The sequence below is a fragment of the Micropterus dolomieu genome, linkage group LG10, assembly GCF_021292245.1.
Source record: "Micropterus dolomieu isolate WLL.071019.BEF.003 ecotype Adirondacks linkage group LG10, ASM2129224v1, whole genome shotgun sequence".
NCBI lineage: Eukaryota > Metazoa > Chordata > Actinopteri > Centrarchiformes > Centrarchidae > Micropterus > Micropterus dolomieu.
The window spans coordinates 3,854,272-3,877,167 of NC_060159.1; the positions used below are offsets into that span (position 1 = coordinate 3,854,272).

Here is a 22,896-nt window from a genome sequence, read left to right on the forward strand (position 1 = left end):
AGAGAGAGAGAGAGAGAGAGAGAGAGAGAGAGAGAGAGAGAGAGAGATCAATATAGCCTAACTTAGGAAGGTTAACAGCAGAAAGTTACAGTACTTCTTCTTCTTTGGATTCATTTTTATGAAAAACCGTTGTGATTCTTTTGACGGGTGGACCTTAAGGACTAAAAGAATATAAATAATGGAGGAATGGGCACAATTGTCTCCCTTGTCTTTCATGGTCTGAATGAATTATACTTTGTTGCTCATCATTTCTGTTAAATTAATTGAAAGATTAAATTGTGAACAATGTGTAGTGTGTCCATATTGACAAAAACATTTATATTTGTATGCACGCTCTTAGAACTAGCTAAAGTGGGCAACCCGTTGGGCTTTAAAAGGTTTTATACATCCAATTAACTTCTGTAAAAAACAGACAGACAAGGTGTCTGATTGAGACCTGGGTTTATTTGTCAAATTTGTCTATTTTTGGTCTTTTATGATAGCAAAAATCTTTAGGTTTTGGACTCTTGGTCCGTCAAAACAAACAATTTCAGTGTTACCTTAGGCAACTTGTGGTGGGCATCTTTTACTTTTTTCTGACATTTTATGTACCAAACTATTACCAGATTGAGGAAATAATTGACAGATTTACTGACAATGAAAACAATTGTTGTTGCTGCACTAATGTTTTATAATTCATTTTATGAACCTCAATATCCAGAGTAGTGAATATCACTTCATCAATGAAAGTTGACCCGGTCCAAGAGAACGCTTTCTGTTCGTGCATCTATCCAGTTTTCTCACCAAGCGGGTGGAACATCCCACACCAGAGTTTGAGGAAAAGATAAATGCCGAAAAAGGTAAAATTTAAGTAGGTAAATGTCTTTTGTACGTAAAGCACAGTCCTAGCATAAACTGTGAAACACTGACTACACACACTGTACCCTCAGTGGCCTCTGGCATAAGAACAGGAGACATGCAGACATCACTGACTAATTTACACTTGCTAATGAGCTAACTTTTCTGTAAAACCTGAACAGCGCCATATGGACCCTCTCCCTCTGTGCATGCGCACACACAGACACACACACACGCGCACACACACACACCCCAACCAGAGGCTTCTGAATCTGGATGGAGCTGAAAAGATTTTACTACAATTAGTATTCAGCCAGTGTTAACTGTCTGGAGAGACAGACAGAGATAAAACAGGCACAATCTGGGCTGTAGCCAGGCTAACGACTGCTTCTGAATACCAACGCGCTAACACACATTGCCCCCATTTAGCACCGTCATTGGTATTGGCATTAGCTACTTTTCCACAAGAGAAATAAATAAGGTTTGCCATGTCTGAGTCAAAAGAATTAGAGCTCTTTTCGTTTTTTTCCGTGAGTTGTTGAACTTAAAACCTTTGGATCCTCAGTGGGAACATATTTCTGCCACCAGCAAAATATAAGACATGCAAGAACATGGCTTTTCTTGAATACACCTTATAAATGTGTGCTCCAAGGGGCAGGAAAACCAAACTCCTGGAAACACTGTGACTGATTGGTCAAAAATGCAAAAGAGCGCAAAGATGAACTAAAACTCATCTGCAATGGAAACTGAGACAAACAAACAACAAAGAAGTATTGTGTGGTCCGCTGGTGTGACCTTGGTTAATAATGTGTAAGTGCTGACCATGACAAGAGTTACTGGAAACCAGTTTACCGGCCACCGTTAGTGTCAGCACAGAAAATCCTATCTGATGAGTCAGCACTAGGCCCACAACCATCATTAATGGAACAGTGACCTTAGTGATATCAAGGCAATACATGCTTTTCTACTGATATTATATGACAATTTTAAATCATACATAGTTTATTCACTTGGTTTTGGGCCAAAATAACGGGGTGTTGTGGTGTAATGTGGACCACTGGCCAGGGGAAACCAGGAAGAGCAAAAAGACCAGCGTGACGTGCCGTTCTCTCTGTGACTCCAACATTTATGTAACCGTTTTTCACTCCTGAGCAGCAAACATGTCCAGCCCTGTGTGTGTCTGTTGACTGGAAACCATTCAGTAAAAGGGTGACTCACCTACACACTTAACAGGTGTCTGTCATGATGATGATTGAGATTTACACACATGGCAAAGCACAACTGACACGTCACATAACTCATAAAAAGATATTCTTTTAAATTCTCAAAATCTTCCATTGTTGCAAATTGCTGCACTGGTTCTGAATCTTAATCTCCCTTTATGATGCATTTCAAGTTTAATTAATATAAAAAGTGAGATATTTTAATAAAACCACTATTTAAGGTGTGAACACCAGACTGTCTATAAGCAGAGGCCTATAAGAGCTAAACTACCAGTGGACCTGATGTAAACCACTTCAAGTGATGAAGTGTCTCAGTTCTGAGCCTCCAACATAGTCCTACAAGAGACGGATTAGTATTTTATTTATTTTACCATTACTACTATTTAGTAACTATATTTATTTAACTACCATGTTTATGTGCCAATAAGTAACGTACATTATTCAGTACTGAGACAGCTGGTTGCTGTTTGGTGTCAGACCCATCACTGTGGCTGAATCTGATATCCATTTTGTTTTATAGCAGGATGAAGAAATAATGGCACAGCTTCCTCCAATAATAATCAATAAAATAATCCATGCTTATAGTTTCATAGTAAGGCGTGTAAATAAACAACTGAAATGGTAATTATCATTATATAGTCGTGATATTTGAAATGGTCTGCAAAATGTGCTCGTCAAAGACAAATTGTCAAGGGATAAACTTTTTTAGGAAAAAATTTAAGACTACATTTCAGAAAGCAATAGCAACATTGATCCACCAAAAGCATCTCCTCCAGCCACGGTGGTTTCTCACATGAAAGTTCAGACAGTTTCAGGTCCTCCAATCTGAGGATTTACACATTTTCTCTACTTCATATAGAGTTGGATTGCCATAACCTGCTAAACTTAATGAGATTCAATGAAGGATTTGGATTTGAAACTGTCGATCCTAATCTCATATCATTTGAATTAATTTGGTTTTAAAGACAGTCCCTAAGTGCTAAGTGTGAAGGGGACCTTTTGAGGGGCTGAAGTCCTTACTCCTGACATTTTACAGACTAATCAGTTAATAGGATAAAAGGAATTGAAGAATAATTTAATTATTACTAAATAGTCACCAATCAATGCCCTATTGATATCCTATAATTCATCATTCAGCAGCCACCCAGTAGATCAGATATGAGCAGCAATAAAGTGAAGGCTTATGGTTTGAAATATCACTCACACAGTTACATGGACAATAGGCTACTTTACATATGAGCCAGTCTTACCTCTGTTAGAGAACCGTGTGCATGGTTTACACAATGTCATGAAATAAACAGATAATGATGTACAGCACTGGCTACATCTCCAGGGAACACATAAAAACCATTTATACATCTAGCGCTCTGTCTGACATTATTATCCAAATCATCTCTTCTTATTACAGTCTCGATGGTTTCCTTGTATGGGCTGAAGTGAAATTGAATTAAGCAGAGTCCACAGGCAGTCAATATCTGCAACTGTAATTGCTGACATGGTCTCCCGTCTCCATCTTCCGCTGCCTGAGGGTGTAATTGTGTTACTGCCTGCTCTAATAGAGCTTATGTGCTAATGACAGAAAGCAGGCAGCAGCCTAGCAGGGCCGCAGCCCTGAAAGCTGCTCAGGAGGGTAGACTTAAAATCAGATCAACAGGCCTGACATTCATTTAAGCCTCATTTTCTGATTAGACCAAGCTTTATTGCTGTATCTTATTACTGAAATCTTTCACTACAAGGAACTGTAACTTTGTAGCATCTTGCGGGTCAATATCTCAACACCACTCTCACTAGACTGGCAAGGTACCTTCTCGAAACATACATTCAGACATTTTCCCTTCTCGTCAATCAATCAAATTGATTTCACGACCCACGACGACAGCACTTAGCCCTGGCCCGCTTCCAAATCCACTATCAGACACAACACTGAGACACAACACTGGGAAAGAAGAAAAAAAGAATAGAGACAGGGCAAAGAGAAAAGGCATGAAGTAAAGCTAAAGCGAGGTAGCTAGGTAGTCACAGACAAAAGCAGACAGAGAACACAGAGAAATTGGGTTGTACTTCAATCTATTAGCTAATCATAAGATCGCTATCTGGTACTAAAATACTCTCCAGGGAAGAAGTCTGTTCATAATATTTCTTCTCCTCAGCAGGAGGACAAAGCTGATAGTGGTTTAAAGGACTAAGGAGAAAGAAACAGTCGGAGGCAAGGTAAAGAATGTTAACAAGAATATCTATGAACGCCTATATTCACAACTGACAATAAAGTCTTCCAGCTTCAAATTCCACGGACACACACAACTACAAAAGTCTGTTCCCATCACTCTTGTATACCTACACGAAGTCAGCGTCAGTGTGGGCCTCCTGTGGCAGCAAACGTACCGCCAAAGTCCGTGTGGGGCACCGTGTGACCCGCTGCCAGGCCTCAGTTCAACCACCATCCTGCTGCCAGCTCCCCCCACCAGCCCAGTACAATCCTGGGAGCTCACATACAAAACCATAGTGGAGGCTTCGGAGGTTCTTCGTTCAATTTCCTGTGCCTTAGCTCTGCATTATCCACACTGCTGGAGTTATGTAAAGCTCAGTGATGGTTATGAACTTGAGTTGCACCGAGAAAAGATAAAAAAGTGACTGTTTTTAATTTAAACACAATTAGCGCCTTCTTCTGTTGCAGTAGCCGGTCAAGTTCTTTATCCTCTGAAATTTGATGCCTTCATATCCTGACGGTACACCTTTAAAGATGATGCTGAATTGCTTGCCGCGGCTTTGTGCCGGTTCTCCAATAGATTATAATTGATGGAAACAAAGGAAGAGCAGAGGGAGGAATAGGGTGTGGGAGGGAGGGATGAACATAAGAGGCAGAGTGAGAAAGAAAGAGCTGGAGAATGAGAGCAGGACAGAGAAAGAATGAGGAGAAACCAAACTGACGAAACGCAAACGGCAGAGAAAGAGACAGAAATAGCGGGAGAGAGAGAGAGAGAGAGCTGTGTACAGGATGTGATGGGAATCTCTACCTGATGGGTTGGTCGGCTGGTTTGTACTTCCTGGATCCAATCTATTATTCATACGCTGGATACAGAGAAGGACAAGAAGCTACTGCACTCAATATCAATACCAGTGCGTGTGTGTACGGATGTAGTGAAGGATACACTACGTCTTTTATCCAAATGATTAATTTAGATCTCAGGGAGTAGCATTAAATGTAAAGGGTGGGGTCGCCGAAGTTGGAAGGAAAGATATTTTCTAGCCATGCACATTGCTTTGGTTTTCAGTATCTCTGCCTGCACTCCAATGAAGCAAAATTCAGCCCCAGCAGACTGTTGCCATTCAGGTAAATGTATTGAATAAGACACAAGTTAAGTTAACTCTCCGTGTATCAATAAATCTGAGTCTGAATTAGGGTTGGGCAATATGGCCAATAATGTTTTCCCAATAAAAAAAGTCATATAATTCAAATTTAGACGCTGATTTAGAGGCAGTGTGCAAGTTGAAGAGACCAGACGGTTAACTGTGGTTTTAAACTATTGTTTACGGTCAAAACATGAAAAACATTCCCGAAACATTGGATCACTTAATATATATGAGGTAGAAAATCTAAAACAACTGATGACAAAACCTTTTTTCCAACAAATACACTTGAGTAAATAATCTTTTTTCAGTCCCATTTCCTCAACTAAATAAATATCTAGTGCTGATTCGTCCATGATTCAAATTAAACACATTTTTGAACATTTGAGATATTGTTACTGAGGAAAATCAGATCAGAATTATTGTTTTATTGCCCAGATCTAGTTTGAATACTGGTGTGCAGAACCCACATTTCCTGTAGGACTGCCTCCACCTCAATAACATGAAGATGAATGGAATTGTATTTGTTGTGCTCAGAGCAGTTAAAAATTGCATTTACAAATAATTAAATTCAATGGGAAGTCGCTGTGAAATAGTTACCAGTTCACCAGGAAATTAAAGAAAAGAAGGTGATAAAATATATACAGTAAACGTGGGGTGTTCTTTTAGTTTTACAGACTGGCTGTTTGATTATGTTGTCTGTAATCTGCTACAGCAGACTGGTATTTTGCTGCTGCATTTCTTTGATTGGTGAATTAGTCACTCCAGACTGTGAATGGCTGCTTAGTGCCACACTCCAATCAAGAATAATACAAGACAAAGAGGAGAAAAAGGAGAAAGAAGATGAAATGAAGAGAAAAATACAAAGTGAACACCAAAGCAGAGGTAGAGTGCTGGAAATGAGCGTACAGAGGTAAAGGACTGGGTCACCCATCCATTTGTCTAGCAGAGAAACAACCTGTCGTCAAAGCTGCCATCCATCCATGTTTTTGTACGTGAAGAGCTGACGGTGTCACCTGTCAAGAGGTCAAGGTGTTTCTGTGTCTGTCTGTGCTGGATGAGCATTTGTCAAGTGCATTCCTACATGTCCATCCATCAGCCTGTTAGAGACAAACTGCCTAAAAAGCAGACAGTGGTTATGAATAATATATGAAGCTCATGCTCTGTTTTGGTGGGCACTTTGATCCAAAGCGCCTGACAGTGTGACGAGTGTGTACATTTTTAGCATGTGTGGCTCCAGTAGGAAATAAAGCCAGTAACTCTACACACTCATAGCTAAATAACACACACACTGTGCAATCACAGAGAGACTCCTCTGGAAAAATGCAAAGGAAATTCCAACTGTCTTCACTCTGTCAAAGTGAAGCTGAACGTTAGGCATATGTCCAGGTCCAGGTTTATTTAGATCGTCCTGTAAAAGCACAGACAGCAGGATTACAGGGTGACAGAGTGAAGCCAGAATCCACATACAGTATCACATTTAGCTCACGATGTCATCGCCCAAGGGTTAAAATGACAGCGTCTGTAGCAACATCTTCCATAGAAATATATTGCTGTATCAAAGAGTAGGACATGTGGATCATGGGCCAGGATCAGATCTTGGCCTGGATCTATTAAACATCTCAGAATCCCTTATAAGAATCACAGTGAAAGTGAACCTAAAACTTCACAGCAGGACTTGAAAGACATTTATGAAGCTTCCTACACTGACTTTGAGCAAGGAGAAGGATAGCTCCTAGGACAGAGTGTGTAGTTGCTAATTTAAAGTGAAGCATCAAAACCCGCAAAGCAGAAATGATGATAGTTGCGGATTTTGTTTTAGACAAGGGTAATATTCAAAATGCAGAAAATAGCATTGTAGACTGTATATAAATAATGGACAGAGTCACTGTGATGTCACTCATTGGGTTGTGGACTAACGTTTTGAAGCCTCGAGTTATTATTATTATTATTATTTTGGCCATCGCCATCTTGGTTTTTGGAACCGGAAGTGACCATATTTGGACAAGAGGGTTGGAACTAGGGAGGGATACACATTGCTACGTCTGACAGGTTGGCGTGGCAGCGACTTGTCAATCAAAAGGTAGCCACATCCTAAAGCATACCCTGCTTTATTGTCTAGTTTCCTCTAAATGGGACCCTAAATTACAAAAGTAAAAAGTAAACTAGCGATTGAGACCAAAAACTCATTAGGAAAGTGTTTACTGGGTTAATAAATCAAAAAGAAGCAGCGTCATTTACTCATAAACTTCCAAAAGGACTTCTTTTTTTGGTGGAGTCGCCCCCTGCTGGCTATTAGATAGAATGCAGGTTAAAGGCACTTCAGCGTTGTCTTCACTTTTCAGAGACTACAGTATACCTGTATTCAACTACAAGTCTGTTCTCACTGAGAAACCTTATCAGGCGCATTATCTTTATGAAGCACTGAGAGAGCTGCCATAGTTTATTCTTGGTTCTGGAAGAATAATCACATCTGCACAGTTGCATTTTCCTCATTGCAAAAAAGCATTTGGTTGTGAGTGCATTGGATCCTCACGAAAGCATGTGTTGTCCTTTGCACCAGCACAAGGTCAGTTACACATGATTCAGCTCTAGTCAGAACTATATCTTTTAATAAGCTTACTGTCGTTAAGCTTTCCTAAAACATCTCTCCTCTCACAGAATGTTTTTACCTGAACACCAGCTCCTGGCAGCTCCTGGCAGCTGCTGGCAGGTTAGGACTACTCTGGAGCCCTTTTAAAATATTAACTGAGATAGGTCAAGAAAGCTGATAGATTTGCAGTCGCTCCTAGTCCTAAAAGTAGGACCAAATATGTTTCTCTGAGGATTTCTTGGCCCGTTCCTCCTGTGTGAAGGAAATTCTTGCGAGATAGTCAACTCTTAGTAATGAAAGTTTCAAAAAACTCTAAAAATGGCTACAGCAGTACAGAGTGAGAACAGAGTGTAGTACCAAACCAAATCTGAAGGATACCTCGTGCCGGGGGGTATTTATCCTTCCTAAAAATACTGATCATCCCTCTATACATGTGCAAAGATTCTATTGGCTATTGGTTCCAAACAAGACTTACCTAAGTTACCTACGCTTATATAAGTTAACCTAAGTCATCCAAGGCACATGCAGCACTTTTAATAGAGTCAGTCTGGCAGTCAGTCTGTCTGTAATGAAACAAAATAAAGATAATCTCGACTTCGGGTTACCTATGGAATGCGCCCCAGAGTGCATCCTTATCAAGACAGCTGGGTCAGTCAGTCGACCAAGCAGACAGAGAGAAGAGACAGAGTTTGACTTATTGTTTTGGGAGTCACAGGCTATCACCTTTGTCTTCCTTTAGCTCAGTCAATAATCCTAACGTGACTGGGAGAAACCTCTGTGATATTACCCTTAAGAAGGAAAATTCCTTCACATTCTGATTTTCTACTCTGACATTTGCCAAGATCTAAGGGCCCAACATTAAAAATAAAAAACTACCTCTGACTGTGGACTGATTACCAAACAGTGTGCACTGCAGGCAAAGTGAAAGAATGATCAAGAAATAAAGAGAAAGATGAAGAACAGAGTTGGAAATGGGCCTGCCTAATGGCTCTTTTGCTGCTTTGTCTCCCTTTCTTACTTCCTGCTGATGTCAGTGTTTCCAGCAGTAGAAGGTAAAATGGTTCTTTGAGGTCTGATTAGGACGCTCCATCAATAACCATTATAAACAGATGGCCAACGAAAATGGGCTACCTGGCACACATAGGCCTACAAATTCTCTATTTGGCTTCCATCAATTGTTATCTCTCTACCTCGCTCTCACCCTGACCTCTGTTACCCTTATCCACGACTTCATTACGTTGAACCACCTCACCACAGACCCTTTTTTATGGCTGATATTTCAGTATTTAGGGACTTATAAGCTCACACACACTCTTTGCTATTAAATGCAATGACTTCTTAATGACTTTCAATGTCTTGTTTAGTGGGATTCAAAGACTCCCAAGTTTTATGGTAAGTTATGTCCTTAGGGCATGTATGTCTTGTAAAGTGATGATAGACTGATGTCATTTCTTTTAAAACTGCTGCTCTGACAAAGCAAACCTCCAATGTCCTGATGCACACTGATGAATTCTGATTCTGTACATCAATTAACAAGAAAAAAGTATTTACGTGCTTTTAAGGAGATACATTCATTTCTGAAAATACCTGAGCTAATATTTTTGAAATTTTGAGTTCTGTTGGTTAATTTTTTACCCTGCATGTAGCCGTTTAAGGTTGTGAATTAAGTTTTTACTTCGTCATCTAGAAAAGCAAAATTAAAAAGACAAATTACTCCTTCACTGTGTTCTAGATGTTGGGGGATTATTTTGGGGCTCGGGGGGAGTCAGGATGTCTAGAAGGACAGTAGGATACAGACATGTACACCGCTGCCGTCCTCAACCCCTATGGATGACTGCTGGACATTTGATTCCCACCCATGCCCTCTTAGAATATCTCAGTGACATGGCAGGGAAGATCCTGACACCAGTGTCAGGTGCGGAGGATCATATGTCAGAGTGACACAACCTGCAAACATGAACTTATTATAGTTTCAGATCTGCCTGGCAACACGTGGGCCGGCCTAATAGACGCCCTTGAAGGGTTAAGATAAACACTGGGGTATTCACCTTGGAATTGGGGGAGAGGGGGGGTAGAGTTAGCTAGTTTCATCATGGACTTGGGACAAAGAACAACTGGGTCAAAATAATCTATACTGAACCAAAGAAGTATCAATACAAGCTCCTTAATGATTTCCAGAAGTGCATGACTCTTTGGATTTGGATGTTTCCAATATGACAACACTTAGTGGTCATAACATCTGTCTTTCCCATTTTATTTTCCCTATTAGTAGCTTTAAAGAAATGATCTTCTACTCTGTCTGACTGTATCATATACAATACATTCTGTATCAGCTTGTTCCAGCTCTTTATAAAAGTTATTATATGATGTTAACACTGAGTTAAACATTTACACTAAAGACACCATGTTTTTATAGCTACAACATCTATAGAGTATTTTCTCTAAAGGAAATGCTCTAGATGTCTTTTGCATCATTTTATACACATTCTCCCAAATTTCAGCCAGACATATTCAGTATCTTTACACTCTGAGATAAAGGCAGGGAAAAAGCTGCTACCTCCAACTCACGCATAAGCATCTTTTAGACACACAAAACCAATACTGCCATGAATTATATATTACTGCATGACTCATCATCAGCTTGCTAGGCTAATGGCAACAAAAAAGGACCAAATCCTTTGAACCAGAGTATGAAAGATATACAGCCAGACAGCAAGAAAGAGGAGCACTGCAGGCCAACACTGCGCAAAGGTTTTAGGCAGGTGTGAAAAAAAAAAAAGCTTTCAAAAATAGACATGTTAATAGAATATATTTATCAATTAACAAAAGACAAAGTGAGTGGACAGAAAAAAAATCTAAATCAAATCAATATTTGGTGTGACCACCCTTTGCCTTAAAACCAGCATCAATTCTTCTAGGTACACTTGCCCAAAGTCAGGGTTTTTTTTAGGCATATGGTCAGGTGTATGATTAAACAATTATACCAAAACGTGCTAATGATGACCACTTCAGTATGTAGGTGAAACACAATCATTAAGTGAAACAGAAACAGCAACAGCTGTGTAGGAGGAATACAACTGGGTGAGGAACAGCCAATACTCGGCTAACAAGGTGATGCTGCAAGACAGTTTACTGTCAAAAGTCATACACCATGGCAAGACTGAGCACAGCAAGGTAGTTCTAGTGCATCAGCAAAGTCTCTCCCAGCAGACTTTAAGGCAGACAGGGGTTTCCAGATGTGCTGGACAAAGAAAAGGGAAACGCTGAGGCAGTGGTCGAGAAACTTACTGGTCACACCAAATATTGATTTGATTTTTTCTTCTGTTCACCCTCTTTGTATTTTGTTAATTGATAGAAAAAATTTATTAACACGTATTTTTTAACATCTATTTTTGAAAGCATTCATACTTTACGACATTTCTTCCACACGCCTGCCTGAAAGCTTTGCACACAACTGTAGCTTTCACTCATCTCTTGCTACATGCGTTCTTCACTGAAAGAACTTAAAATATAGTAATCAATGACAAAAGAAGAAAAGAACATAATGAAATGGGGAGGAAATGAGGGGGAAATGAAGAGAGCAGCACAGGAGGAGGCAGCTGTGCACAAATCTGCCCCATCAGCTTCTCTGGGACCATTCACAACTGCCAGTGAAAGCTCAATACATTATGGAAAGGCTGATTTTGTCAGCGCTAAATTACAAGAGACAGCAGCAGACCATATAATATGGAGAGGAAGGAGTGTGCCACTGGTATATAATTCATCAGAGCTAAAAGCATATTTTATAAAGATATTTTATCTGTCAAAGCATTTTTGGAGCCAGCTTTAAGCTTCTAGAGATCTCCACAAATACACAATTTTGGTCAGTGGCACGACATACATGTAGGAATGTTGGTTTTGGTATGATTGCTATGAGCTGAAATTGAGTTTTATAGGCAGAAATGTATAAATCCAAATCCCAGGCTTTAAAGCTTGGAATTTGGCCATTTTCAGTTTTAGACAACTACTGCTATAACACAAAACCTATGGTTGTTTACATTTGTCTCGACACAAAAGATGGCGTAGCAGATGGAGGCTCAGTAATCCTTTTTCTCAATTTATGGAAAATCATTTCAAGTTACGACTGAAAGCACAACAAATGATCATGAGTCTCATCATCGAAAAGCTCAGTTACAAGAAATGGCGGCAGATCATTTTAGATGTTACTCTCTGAATGAGGCAAGCCTCGGTTATATAATGCAAAAATCATAATCTGAAAATATTTTACTGGAACACACACACACACACACACACACACAAAACCAGACTCTGATTGCTTTGTAATTTTTTTCTACCAGGAAAACTGTCTGTGCTGTCAGTCAGCCCAACTCCAGACCCATTTGAATCACTAAAGAAGAAGAATCTGAGATGCAGGCAGCTATTCTGAGGTCGGGGACCAGGCTGGTGCTACACTATTAAGTGAGGCCATTGGCATGGGAAACATACATTTACATCGCCAACAGAAGAATTTTGACAATAAAAAAATTTAGTTAAGAAATCCACAATATATAAAAACACAAGTATAAATATGCGTTAGCTTGTGTTTATTCATAAGAATTCCAGACATCCTCTTGTCATCCATTAGCGGTTTCTTTTTTTGTTTATGGCATTTTGCATTTGTATAGTCATAACTGCAGCATACAATGGCTTGCCAAAGAAATCCACATACACAGTACACACTAGTGACAGATACAAAGAGATATTTGTGCTGTGGCTCACATGCACAATTAAACTTAAACCTCTCTTTCAAAGACCGGGAGACCATGGCAACTGCGGTCAGTCCTCCCTCCGGCCTTCCTACACTGTTGCTACATGACAACTAGAGCACAACTTAACCAATGAAATTATAGAATGGCTCAGTAGCCAATCAGGAGAAGTGTCCATGGAGGCCTCGCCGGCTGAAATGTGTCTAAATGCTTGTGGGACCAAAATGAATAAAGGTTTAAACACACACGTGGAGACACACACTCATGGATTTTCACACACATAATTACTTGTATAAGAAGCAGCAATGAAATACATTCATGTGTGTTATTCAATTTAACTGGATGACACTGAGTAGGGCGGAACTTATTCTACCTTTTCTCTTCTGATTCGAATTCAGAAACCTGTACTGTATTGGCTGTTACCAAATAATGATCTGATACCATCATTTATTTTTACAACTTCTTCTGTGTGGAACTGATTGGGATCATTCTTCCATGTGTAAGCTACAAGTAACACCAAACTTCTTAACTATACGCGTAGATGTTTGTACACTAACATGCGTTTTACTTTTATGCTTTACAGTGACTAAAGTCAGTATTTAAGATCCTGATCCCTATAATGAAGGATTGGGTATCCAATCGGTGTATCGCTGACACTGCTCTTTATACAGTGTTGTTACCACTAGGGCTGCGATCATTTCATGTTTGATTAATTTCATAAAATGTCAGTTAAAACAAAGACCAAAAAAGGAATAAAAGGTCATCACATTTACAGTAAATACCAGGAAGTGGCAGTTTTGTTTGGTAAATGACTACAATTATTGGTTGATAGTTTCAGAATCTGTTTACCCAAACAAAAGTACGCATTTAAATTGGGTTTTTTCCCAAGTCATGTCGTTCATGATCAAAGACAAAACCGATCCACACAAAGCTTCGCTTTTCGACACAGATACACAAAGTAAGCACAACTGTCCCCCTCAACAGTCCTGCAGGTTGACTACTCACTCCTGAGGATGATTTGAGCACGACTGATCTTCTGTTGATCCTGGGGAAATCTGCGAACTCTTGCTGCAGCAGGCATGTCTGTGGACAGCTCAGTGATGGGGCAGTAGGGGGGGTCCTCAGTTTAGTCACTAGCAGCAGCAGTCAGAAAACATACAAAAAGTTGGTGGACTTCTCTCTTCAACCTATCTTTCCTTTCTCAGTCTCACTTTTTTACTTGCTGTTTCTATCCTGTTGAACACCACTGTCCTATTCTCTCTTACCTGCTACTCTTTTACACACTCCTTTGCCTTTTCTGTCTGATTTATTTCCAAACCTTACTCTCTTACTAGTATTTTCTTCTCTTCCTCTTCCCAAGTCTAAGTCTCTCTCTGCTGTTGCCCAGCTGTGTTGCAGTGTGTAGTCTGCCACTTTGCCAATCTGAGGTTTGATGCTACAGACCATAGGCTATTCAGGAAAAAGAAAAGTGGGGCAGGCGGACAAACGGAGGGTTAGCAGAGGAGGGGGGGTCGTTAGATCACGCGCTGTCTGATGAGCACACATGCCAGACTGATGTGGTGCTGTGCCCCTATGTGTTTACACCTTTTACCCCCCCATTCTGGCCGGGAGACGCAGGCTGTTTCTATGGGAAGTGGATGAAGTGCCCCTCTGTGTGTCTCTACCTCTCAGCACCTCCGGCTCTCTCAGGTTTCAACCCCTCCTGCCCACAAAGGTTTCACAAGATCTAGAGCCACATGACGTACTGTTGGCAAGGACCATAGAGAATGAAAATAAATGATGATCCCCAGTTAGCAACTTTTCACATGTCTCCGTGGAGACACGGTACTGCCAAGTCTGAGTCTGGCTGTCCAGACAAATAGTCCAGAGAATTAGACTCATCTGGCAAGGACGCTTGAAGAATGAATTCCTTATTAATTACCAGCTCTTTTCACCTCGGTTTGGTGAAATGTACATTGTGCATTAACTTAACTACTGTAGATATGTTTCTATGTAGTTGTACTTTTTAATTTGGACTTATGAATATTGTATTTTATTACTTTTACTTTTCATATTTTGACAATTTTAAGTACAAAACATTTGATCAGTTTATAAAATATGACACATATTTATAACTTAAACTTCACAAAAACATAAAAAGTAGTTCAAATGAGCTTCACCCGTTACAACATTAAAATGCTGCTTATATGTTAATTTATCAGTTATCAATGGATTAGTCAAGGAAATTATTTGTTTTGAAAATCAATTCATGATTTCAGAAATTTATCAGGTAAAAATAACAAAACATTGTGTGGTAGTCAATTGACCTGTAACAGTTCAATCCAAACACATGCACAAATGTGTGTGTGTGTGTGTGTGTGTGTGTGTGTGTGTGTGTGTGTGTGTGTGTGTGTGTGTGTGTGTGTGTGTGTGTGTGTGTGTGTGTGTGTGTGAGAGTGCCAAAGAAATAGAGGCACACAGACAGAAAAACAGAAGCAGGCATAAATATTTAGCTGCAGGGGTGCTGCACTTCATCCATTCCCACCGATAGATGAGGCAATCATGCTGCTGCTCACATTCCTCCTGCAGCCTTTTGAACACAGAGTGCTTTTATAAGCAGTGAGCTGCTGGCACTAACACACATCCCGTACAACGGCACAGGTCAGACCAGGACAGTGTTGTTTTTCTGACCCTTTATTCAACAAGACCATGATTAAAAAAAACTGCGGAGGAGGAGGAGCATAATGCAGGATGAACTGCTTACGGATGTCAGTGGGATCATGTAACATGAATCTTCAACAAATCTTTCCAAAACTTATTTTCTTGAAGAGAATCAGGGAGAAACGTGTCACATTTATATACAGGTCTATCCAATCCATCCTTTATCCCACTTATCATAAAGTTAATTCAAACTCTGTGGCTGTTTCTGTTCTTCACCTCATTTCTTTTCTCCTCTCCATCTGCCCCTCTCCCTGCCCTGACCTGACAGGAGAGGATTACTGGCCAGACCACAACACAGACAGACGCCGGGTGGCCTGTGACCCATCCCTCCCTCTCCTGATCCTGGCCTTCCATCCTGCTCTACTTTAGCCTTTTTAGGAGAAAAAAAGAAACACAGTGTGTGTGTGTGTGTGTGTGTGACTGGATCTGCACTCGTCCACGTGTGAGCTCACAGTTTTGAAACTATGTCGTCACTTAACCCAAAGTCAGAAGAAGAGACTCTGCTCTCTGTCTGATTCGACACACAGGGATGAAGTGAAGGTGCAACTGGTTTCAATGATGTAATTAGTGTGTGTGGTGTGCCAAAAGTGCACACATATACTGTATACATACACAGTCCTAAGAGTCATACTTATGTGCCATGATTTTAAGAGCTCTAATAGATACACACACACACACACTTTCCACATGTCCACGGTCACCACATCCACTTGCTTCCCTAAGATGGAAACTATTCTGTGCTTTGTTCAATAGCTTACTCACCCATTCCTTCATGCCTTAGATGGGTAGACACACACACTCATTTACCTGCCAATGTGGGAACTCAAAATAATTCTAAAAGATGTGGTGACCTTCACCTGGTTTTCTGTGTCAACACCAACAACAGAAAGTGGACACTTGTTTTATTTTTCCCCTCTGACTCCCAAAATAATCTTGAAGCTCTTCTTTGGCTCATAACAGAACTTCAAAGAGAGATATCAAAGCATTCCACGTTAGAAGAGGCATTTAAGAAATCAGTTTTAGGTGAAAGATGAGCTAACATGTGGTTTCCGTTATTTCTTCCGCATTTCTTCACTTGATTCAAGTGTAGACAAAAGGAAACAGCTCGTGGAAGGCAATGGACTTGGTTTACACATGGTGTTTCGGTGCCATGAGCCACTGGTACATCCCAGGAATAACTTATCAGTCTTAGATTTACTTATCAGAGAAACTCTTTCCTTTTGTTGTAATGCATTACTCTTTATTGTGCCTCAAATTTGGCCCCTGGAGCTTGCTTTGTCATTTGGTCTCAGTATAAATTATTCTGCACTTTCTTGATTCTTTACATCATATTCAAGCAGCAAAAATGACAACTGAGACCTCTAACCTCACACACACACAGCCACACACACTTTTCACAGCCAGTGACGGCCACCCACTACAGCACTGACATAGAGCTATAAGAATCACATGTAGTCATGGCAGGTGCCGTGGCACCCTGATGTGCCTCAAGATATGTGGACTTTTTACTCTACATTTTCAGCACATAACAAGGCAACAGTTACATTAACCTCTATTTTTCTATCATGTCTGGTGCTACTTCAAATATATCAGTAACATTTCCTCCTCATCTCCACACTCCTTTCTACTCTCCATTAGAGCAAACACATTTCTTTAGTCTTATCAGTGTGTTGTTCAGCACGGCGTGCTCTCAGGCCCAGGAAAAGAGAGGGAATTGTCCAAGACTAAAGAACAGGCCACCTGCACAACGTAAATCAGCCCTATAAAGTGAAGGCAGTGTAAAGGTTAAAGCAGCTGCATAAATGATGCTCCATTGAAAAGCTAGCTGAAGGAAAGTCTGCCATGATTGTGTTCGTCCAGCAGTTTGTCTTGTCCCATTTAACTGTCCTCCTGGCTGGGGCTGACCGTGGTTTGGTACAAGAAAATTTATGTCTCCACTGATTATTGAGCTGGTCCTGTAGAGTCTGAATGCTGCCTAGATTGGGTCACTAGTATTTACTGGTAGTCTAAAGCACTTTAGATAAAAGCCAGTTTAAAGCACTTATTGCTCCCATACACCATAAACCAACACGGAACCATAAAACAAGTCAAACAGATGGCAGCTTCTAATCTTTCCCCCTAATACTCCTAATGTGGAACATGTTATTTAATAGTAAAGATGTTGGCATTAAGCCAGAAGGCTCACACCACAGCTAAGAGATTAAAATGATCATTAAAAGCTTCCGTTAACAGCATTCACACAGCACATATCACCACACACAGCAAATGGAGGTCTAAAATGAGTGATCTGATTCCATCGCTCTGTCATGTGGCAGGAGTTTAACACCCACTGAGTGAGTGATGGAGGGTGAACCCCGTGTGTCTGGAGGATTGTCAGGTCCACAGATGACTGCGAGTGGAATAGGCGCCACTGAGAGCAGCTGTCAGGACAGAAATACAGTAGCAAAACAGTGGGGTGAAAGGGGAAACCCTACCGCCTTCCTCTGGCTTCTGTATGCAGCTCACTGCGCCGCTGAGAGAGGGAACGCGGGGAAGGCAACAGGCAACAAGAAGATACTGTGGTTATGTATCTGTATCCCTTTACTCTTGTATCTGTATTCTGGTATGCAGTGCAGTGATTCGTGATTTAAAATGCAGTTGTGTGCTTGATTCGTTAGCATCAAGTATGGATAAGGTTTAATGAAGTTTCTGGCATCAAATTACGACAGTTTTTCAGAAATAAATTCAACTGCTGGGGAAAAAGAAGAGCAAAAACAAAGCATGACTCCGACAATTATGAACAATTCTCTATTGAGCTCTTTTTGCCTTTACTGTATATGGTCAAATTTGGGATGACAAGTTCCCTTTAACGCTCTTTGAATGTGTCCTTATGTCACTCCGTTTGTTCGGTCTCTCTGATACTCCATGTCGCTTGTCCTCACACACACACACACACACACACACACACACACACCTAGTAGCACCATTAGCATAATGAAGAGCGTCACTATCAGGTTAATTAGTGGATGGGATTCGAGTGGCATGGCTTAGGGAGAAAGGAGGATGGTACAATAGACAGGAGAGGATAGGAGAGGAGAGGGAGGACAGGAAGAGAGATAGTAGACAGGAGGAGAGGAGAGGAGACAGATTGAAGGAGAGGAGGAGAGGGAGGAGAGGAGGAGAGACGGGAGTAGAGGGGAGGTTGTGGGGTTATGGCAGGTCATGTGAGGCATCTGGATGTTGAAATCACACACATACAGGAAAGGCTGCAATTAAAACCTCTGCTCCGTCTTTGCTCGATTAAAAAAATAAGCAGAGGGAAACAGAAAAGAGGAGAGGAATCAGCAATAAGTTCTGCCTCAAATGCGGTAGCTGAGGATTAGTCTTCCCTATGGGAGTTTGAATCGGAGCATCAACACACAATGAAAATCTGCACTCACCCCCTCCCTCCTAACCTCATCCCTTCCAGCAGGCGGGTAAATGTAGATACATAGCCAGAGGAGGGTGCTACGTTTCAGAATACCAAGGTCATGGTGTACCACTGAAGTTCCAGCCTGGGAACATTTGCGGCAGAATCAGGCAGTGCTGTGTGAATGTGCATGCGTGTGTCACGTGAATACTGACTCTTTCCTGACTCTGTGTGTCAACCAGCAGCCTCTTGTCATGAGGTTGTCTCTTTTTAGCTTAGATCTATGGTTATATAAATGATCTCTGATTGGCAGATGTGAGCACCAATCGTGCTCAGTTATGTTAAAAATAGTTATGTTAAAAATCATCCCACTAACTGACGAGGTTACCAGGAGACCATCGTTAACTTCCTAAATTAAAGTTTGGATTAAGAAAAGAAGGAAGTTGAATTGTAAGTGCAGCCTTTGTGGAGAGCTGCCTGTGATGAATTAAGACATTTCCCTCTTATCATTGTTTCTGGTAAACCCATTAGTAACTCTTGTTTACTTCAAAACATTTTAATGGCTGACAAATAATGTTCCCTTCCCCTGTGGTAAAGCTCCCTGCCTCTGACTGTTTTGTACCCACAAATCAGTCTGTTCCTTCTGCACACAGAGGAACTAGAAAGTCAGCTAGTTGACTTCCAGGATTACAACTCAGAACTGCAGGAACTGCTTCATATTAATGCTCAATTATTAGATGCATGTAAAAGCCCTGACCTTGTGTTACAATCTCTGCTTGTCTTTTATCCTCACAAGGTAACTACAAAAAAAATAGAGCTCATCGTAGGATTGGATAGTTGGATATTCTGAATATTTTGCCAACCTGGAAATCAAATATAACTAGGCCATATCCCTACAACAAAATGTGGGATTCTTACATCTATTTAAACCGAATTTGATCAAAAACTGCTCATACTGTAAATGGGTGTGGTCTGCAACTACAGTTTGTGTAATAAAAACCAACTTATGACGTACACCTCCCTGTCATGAGCATATTTCTGGAAAGCAAAAGAATGTCAGAGGCTTTTTTATTGCTAAATCTCATGTCGATGTGGTTTAGAGTGAAGTACTGTGTTATGTACATGTGTTAAACTACAACAGGGCACAAATGGTTAAGGCGCATCCCACATACTGACAACCCCAGTTCAATTCTGACCAGGAACTTTTGAGTGTCATACCGCTGTATCTCTACTAGGGGTGTAACGGTACATGTATTCGTACCGGACCGTTTCGGAACAGGACTTTCGGAACGGTGTAAAACGCACATACGAACACACGAACATATTAAGTGACGAACCAAATCTCCGCCTTGTACTTTAGCCAAAACATCTCTGCGTCAGCCCAGCTTCTCGCTAGTTAGCGTCACGGCCAGTGCAGAGAAGCCAGAGCTTGAAGACCCTCTCTTATCATTAAGGTCTCCTGTTTGGGAACACTTCGGTTTCCTAGTGAAATACATCAACGGACAAAGACAAGTCTATAAGACGAAAGTAGCGTGCAGACATTGCTCAGTAGTGATCGGGTATATTTCTGGCAACAAGTTAAACATGCCAACGTTCACTCATTTCAAACGGTACCACATGGATGTGAAGATCACTGCTACAAGGAAAGAAACGAGTGTAGTGCAAACGCAAGGCATTTGAACAGACTGTAGACTGCACTTTAGACTTCACAAAAGAGATTTAAATTGTTTTTTTTTTTATCTGACCAGGCCAACATTTGCAAACTAATTTTCCCCTTACTGTACCGAAAGTAAACCGAACTGGTACATACCAAACCATGAATTGTGTGTACCGTTACACCCCTAAATCTCTACCCTCATTTCCTGTCTGCCTCTCTGCTATCCAATAAAGGCAAAAATGTACAAATAACCTTAAAAAGAAACACACACACACACACAGTGGGAAAGAAATACCTGTGTCCTGGGAATTGAGCACCTCCAGAGCGTGCATCATGGCACTGGCAAATACGTTGGCATCCTCCTTGCTACCGAAGTTGAGGCCGTAGACCTGCCGGGCGTCACGCCACTGGTGGAAGGTCTGCGTGGCCTGGTTGTACTTCAGCCCCTTGGGAATGGCACAGTTTATCACCACCTGGAGATGTCCATGAGGAGCGAGTTGGGTAGAGAAAAGAGGAAACATCCTTTAGATTAGCAGTGATGAAAGAGAACTACCATGTAAATGCAATGCATTTTTAAAGTAAACCAATCAGCAACTGTTCAAAATAAGCCTGTAATTGAAGGAGCCACCAGGAACAACATGCGGTCTAGACCAATACAGCTATGTTTCTGAAGTTTAGTGACAGGAAATAGCCTTTTGGAAAAGATTTGGAAACATTTATTGTGACAGCATGTTTCATGACTGACCTAAGATGTTTGACTTAGTAGCACAAATACACACATAAAAGTAAAGTACTGTGGTCTCAGTCTATCAATCACTCTTCCTCTGTCAGGATACTACCTCTCCACCTGCTACCAAGCTGAGGAGCTGCCAAAATCACAAAGACGATTCAAAAACAAACTCACACTCCCTGATCTTGTCCCAGTAAAAGCCTCCAATCTCATTTAAAACAAAGTGACAACGCTGGGACTCATTATGTGGTGAAAGGTCATTCCTGCCTGCTCGTAAAGTGACTTTATGATCCACTCACTATGTCTTTATTTTGAGTTACTGAGACAGAGAAGTGCGTCTTAAACTGGGAGTACCAAAACCTGAGGGGGTTCTCCTCACTCCACCTCTGCTTTCAAGAGCATTTTTTCACTGGAGGATCTTAATCTGCATCATAATCAGTGAATGTTTGGCACTGAATGTGGGCATGATGTAAAAACCCACACACGCACACACATAATTTTGTTACTTTTCATCGGATATAGCTGAAATACCCTGAAAGATGTGTAATGTGGTTTAATCTCATAATAACTGTGTCATCTCATGTCCAAACTAATAAGAATCCAAAACATTTCCCTATAGGGAAAGCTTGGTCGAAAGCTTATCTTACGGGGCCTCATGGTTAGTTTGATTTCTAGAAACCCCATGAAGAGATTAAACTGTACAGAGAACCGAGAGAATGAGCCCTCAAAAAGGTAATATTAAGTATTGCTTTGGCCAATTAACAGCTAAAGTCCGTCTCCAATCCGCTAGTTTATGTTAAAAAACAAGGTCCGGTGCCAGCAAAATGTGTTTTAACCTGGCAAGAAATAATCTAGTGTCGATTTCTGTGGTTATTATAATGTTTCTCTGGCAGGCGGGAAGGGATTCACATAAACATTCTTTCATTGTTGATGGACTGGGTAATAAAACAAGCAGCCAGGAAATGTGAGAAGCAATTGAGCCAGTGTAACTCTAGATGCTTATTGTAGGTGGCAGTGAACAAAACAAACAGAGGAAATGTGCATCTTATGATAGCAGTGCCACACAAACTGAAGCTCAGAGTGTGAACTGCTAACACAAACACAGCCGGCCCGACACTCACTTCCCATTGCTTTTTTAAGTGGCCAAAGTCAATTAGTTGATAAGATCACACTTCAACCAGTGTTTGTGATTTTTGGCTATTTCTGTTTTGTGATCTCAGGATTAAGTGTGCCAGCATAATAACAAAATTCCAGTGTGTAATGTAACGGCCCATCAAAAAAGGACAGTTCTCAGATAGTGGTTGGGGCATTTATTTACCTCCAATGCAGATAGAATCAGGCATTTATTGCTAATTCCCTTCTTTTTAAAAAAATATACAGTATAGTATATATTGTGTAAATATCAAATCATTATTTCTTTCAAGTTTAAAGGCTGTTTTTTGCTCCTAGGTGAAGAAAGCAGATGCTTAATTGTGGTTTTAAACTTTTCTTTATGGTGAGAACAAACACACAATAGCTCACTTAACAAATCTGAGGTAGAAATTTTAAAACAATTATGATAAACTCTTTTATTCAACAAATGATGCATGAGTAAAATTAAGTAAATCTTTCTGTCCCTTTTCCTCAACAAATATCTTAATAGAAAAATTAAGTAAATCTTTCTGTCCCTTTTCCT

General features: G+C 40.6%; 1 protein-coding gene across 5 annotated transcripts in view; it reads right to left on the reverse strand.

Moving 5' to 3' along the window:
- Window positions 1–22,896, reverse strand: part of enah (ENAH actin regulator) — a 135,928-nt gene that overhangs the window by 41,116 nt on the left and 71,916 nt on the right. For all 5 annotated transcript variants that reach the window (XM_046060350.1, XM_046060349.1, XM_046060351.1 and 2 more), the window contains exon 3: window positions 20,787–20,964. In XM_046060350.1, the coding sequence (XP_045916306.1) occupies window positions 20,787–20,964 (178 nt within the window). The remainder of the gene's footprint in view (window positions 1–20,786; window positions 20,965–22,896) is intronic.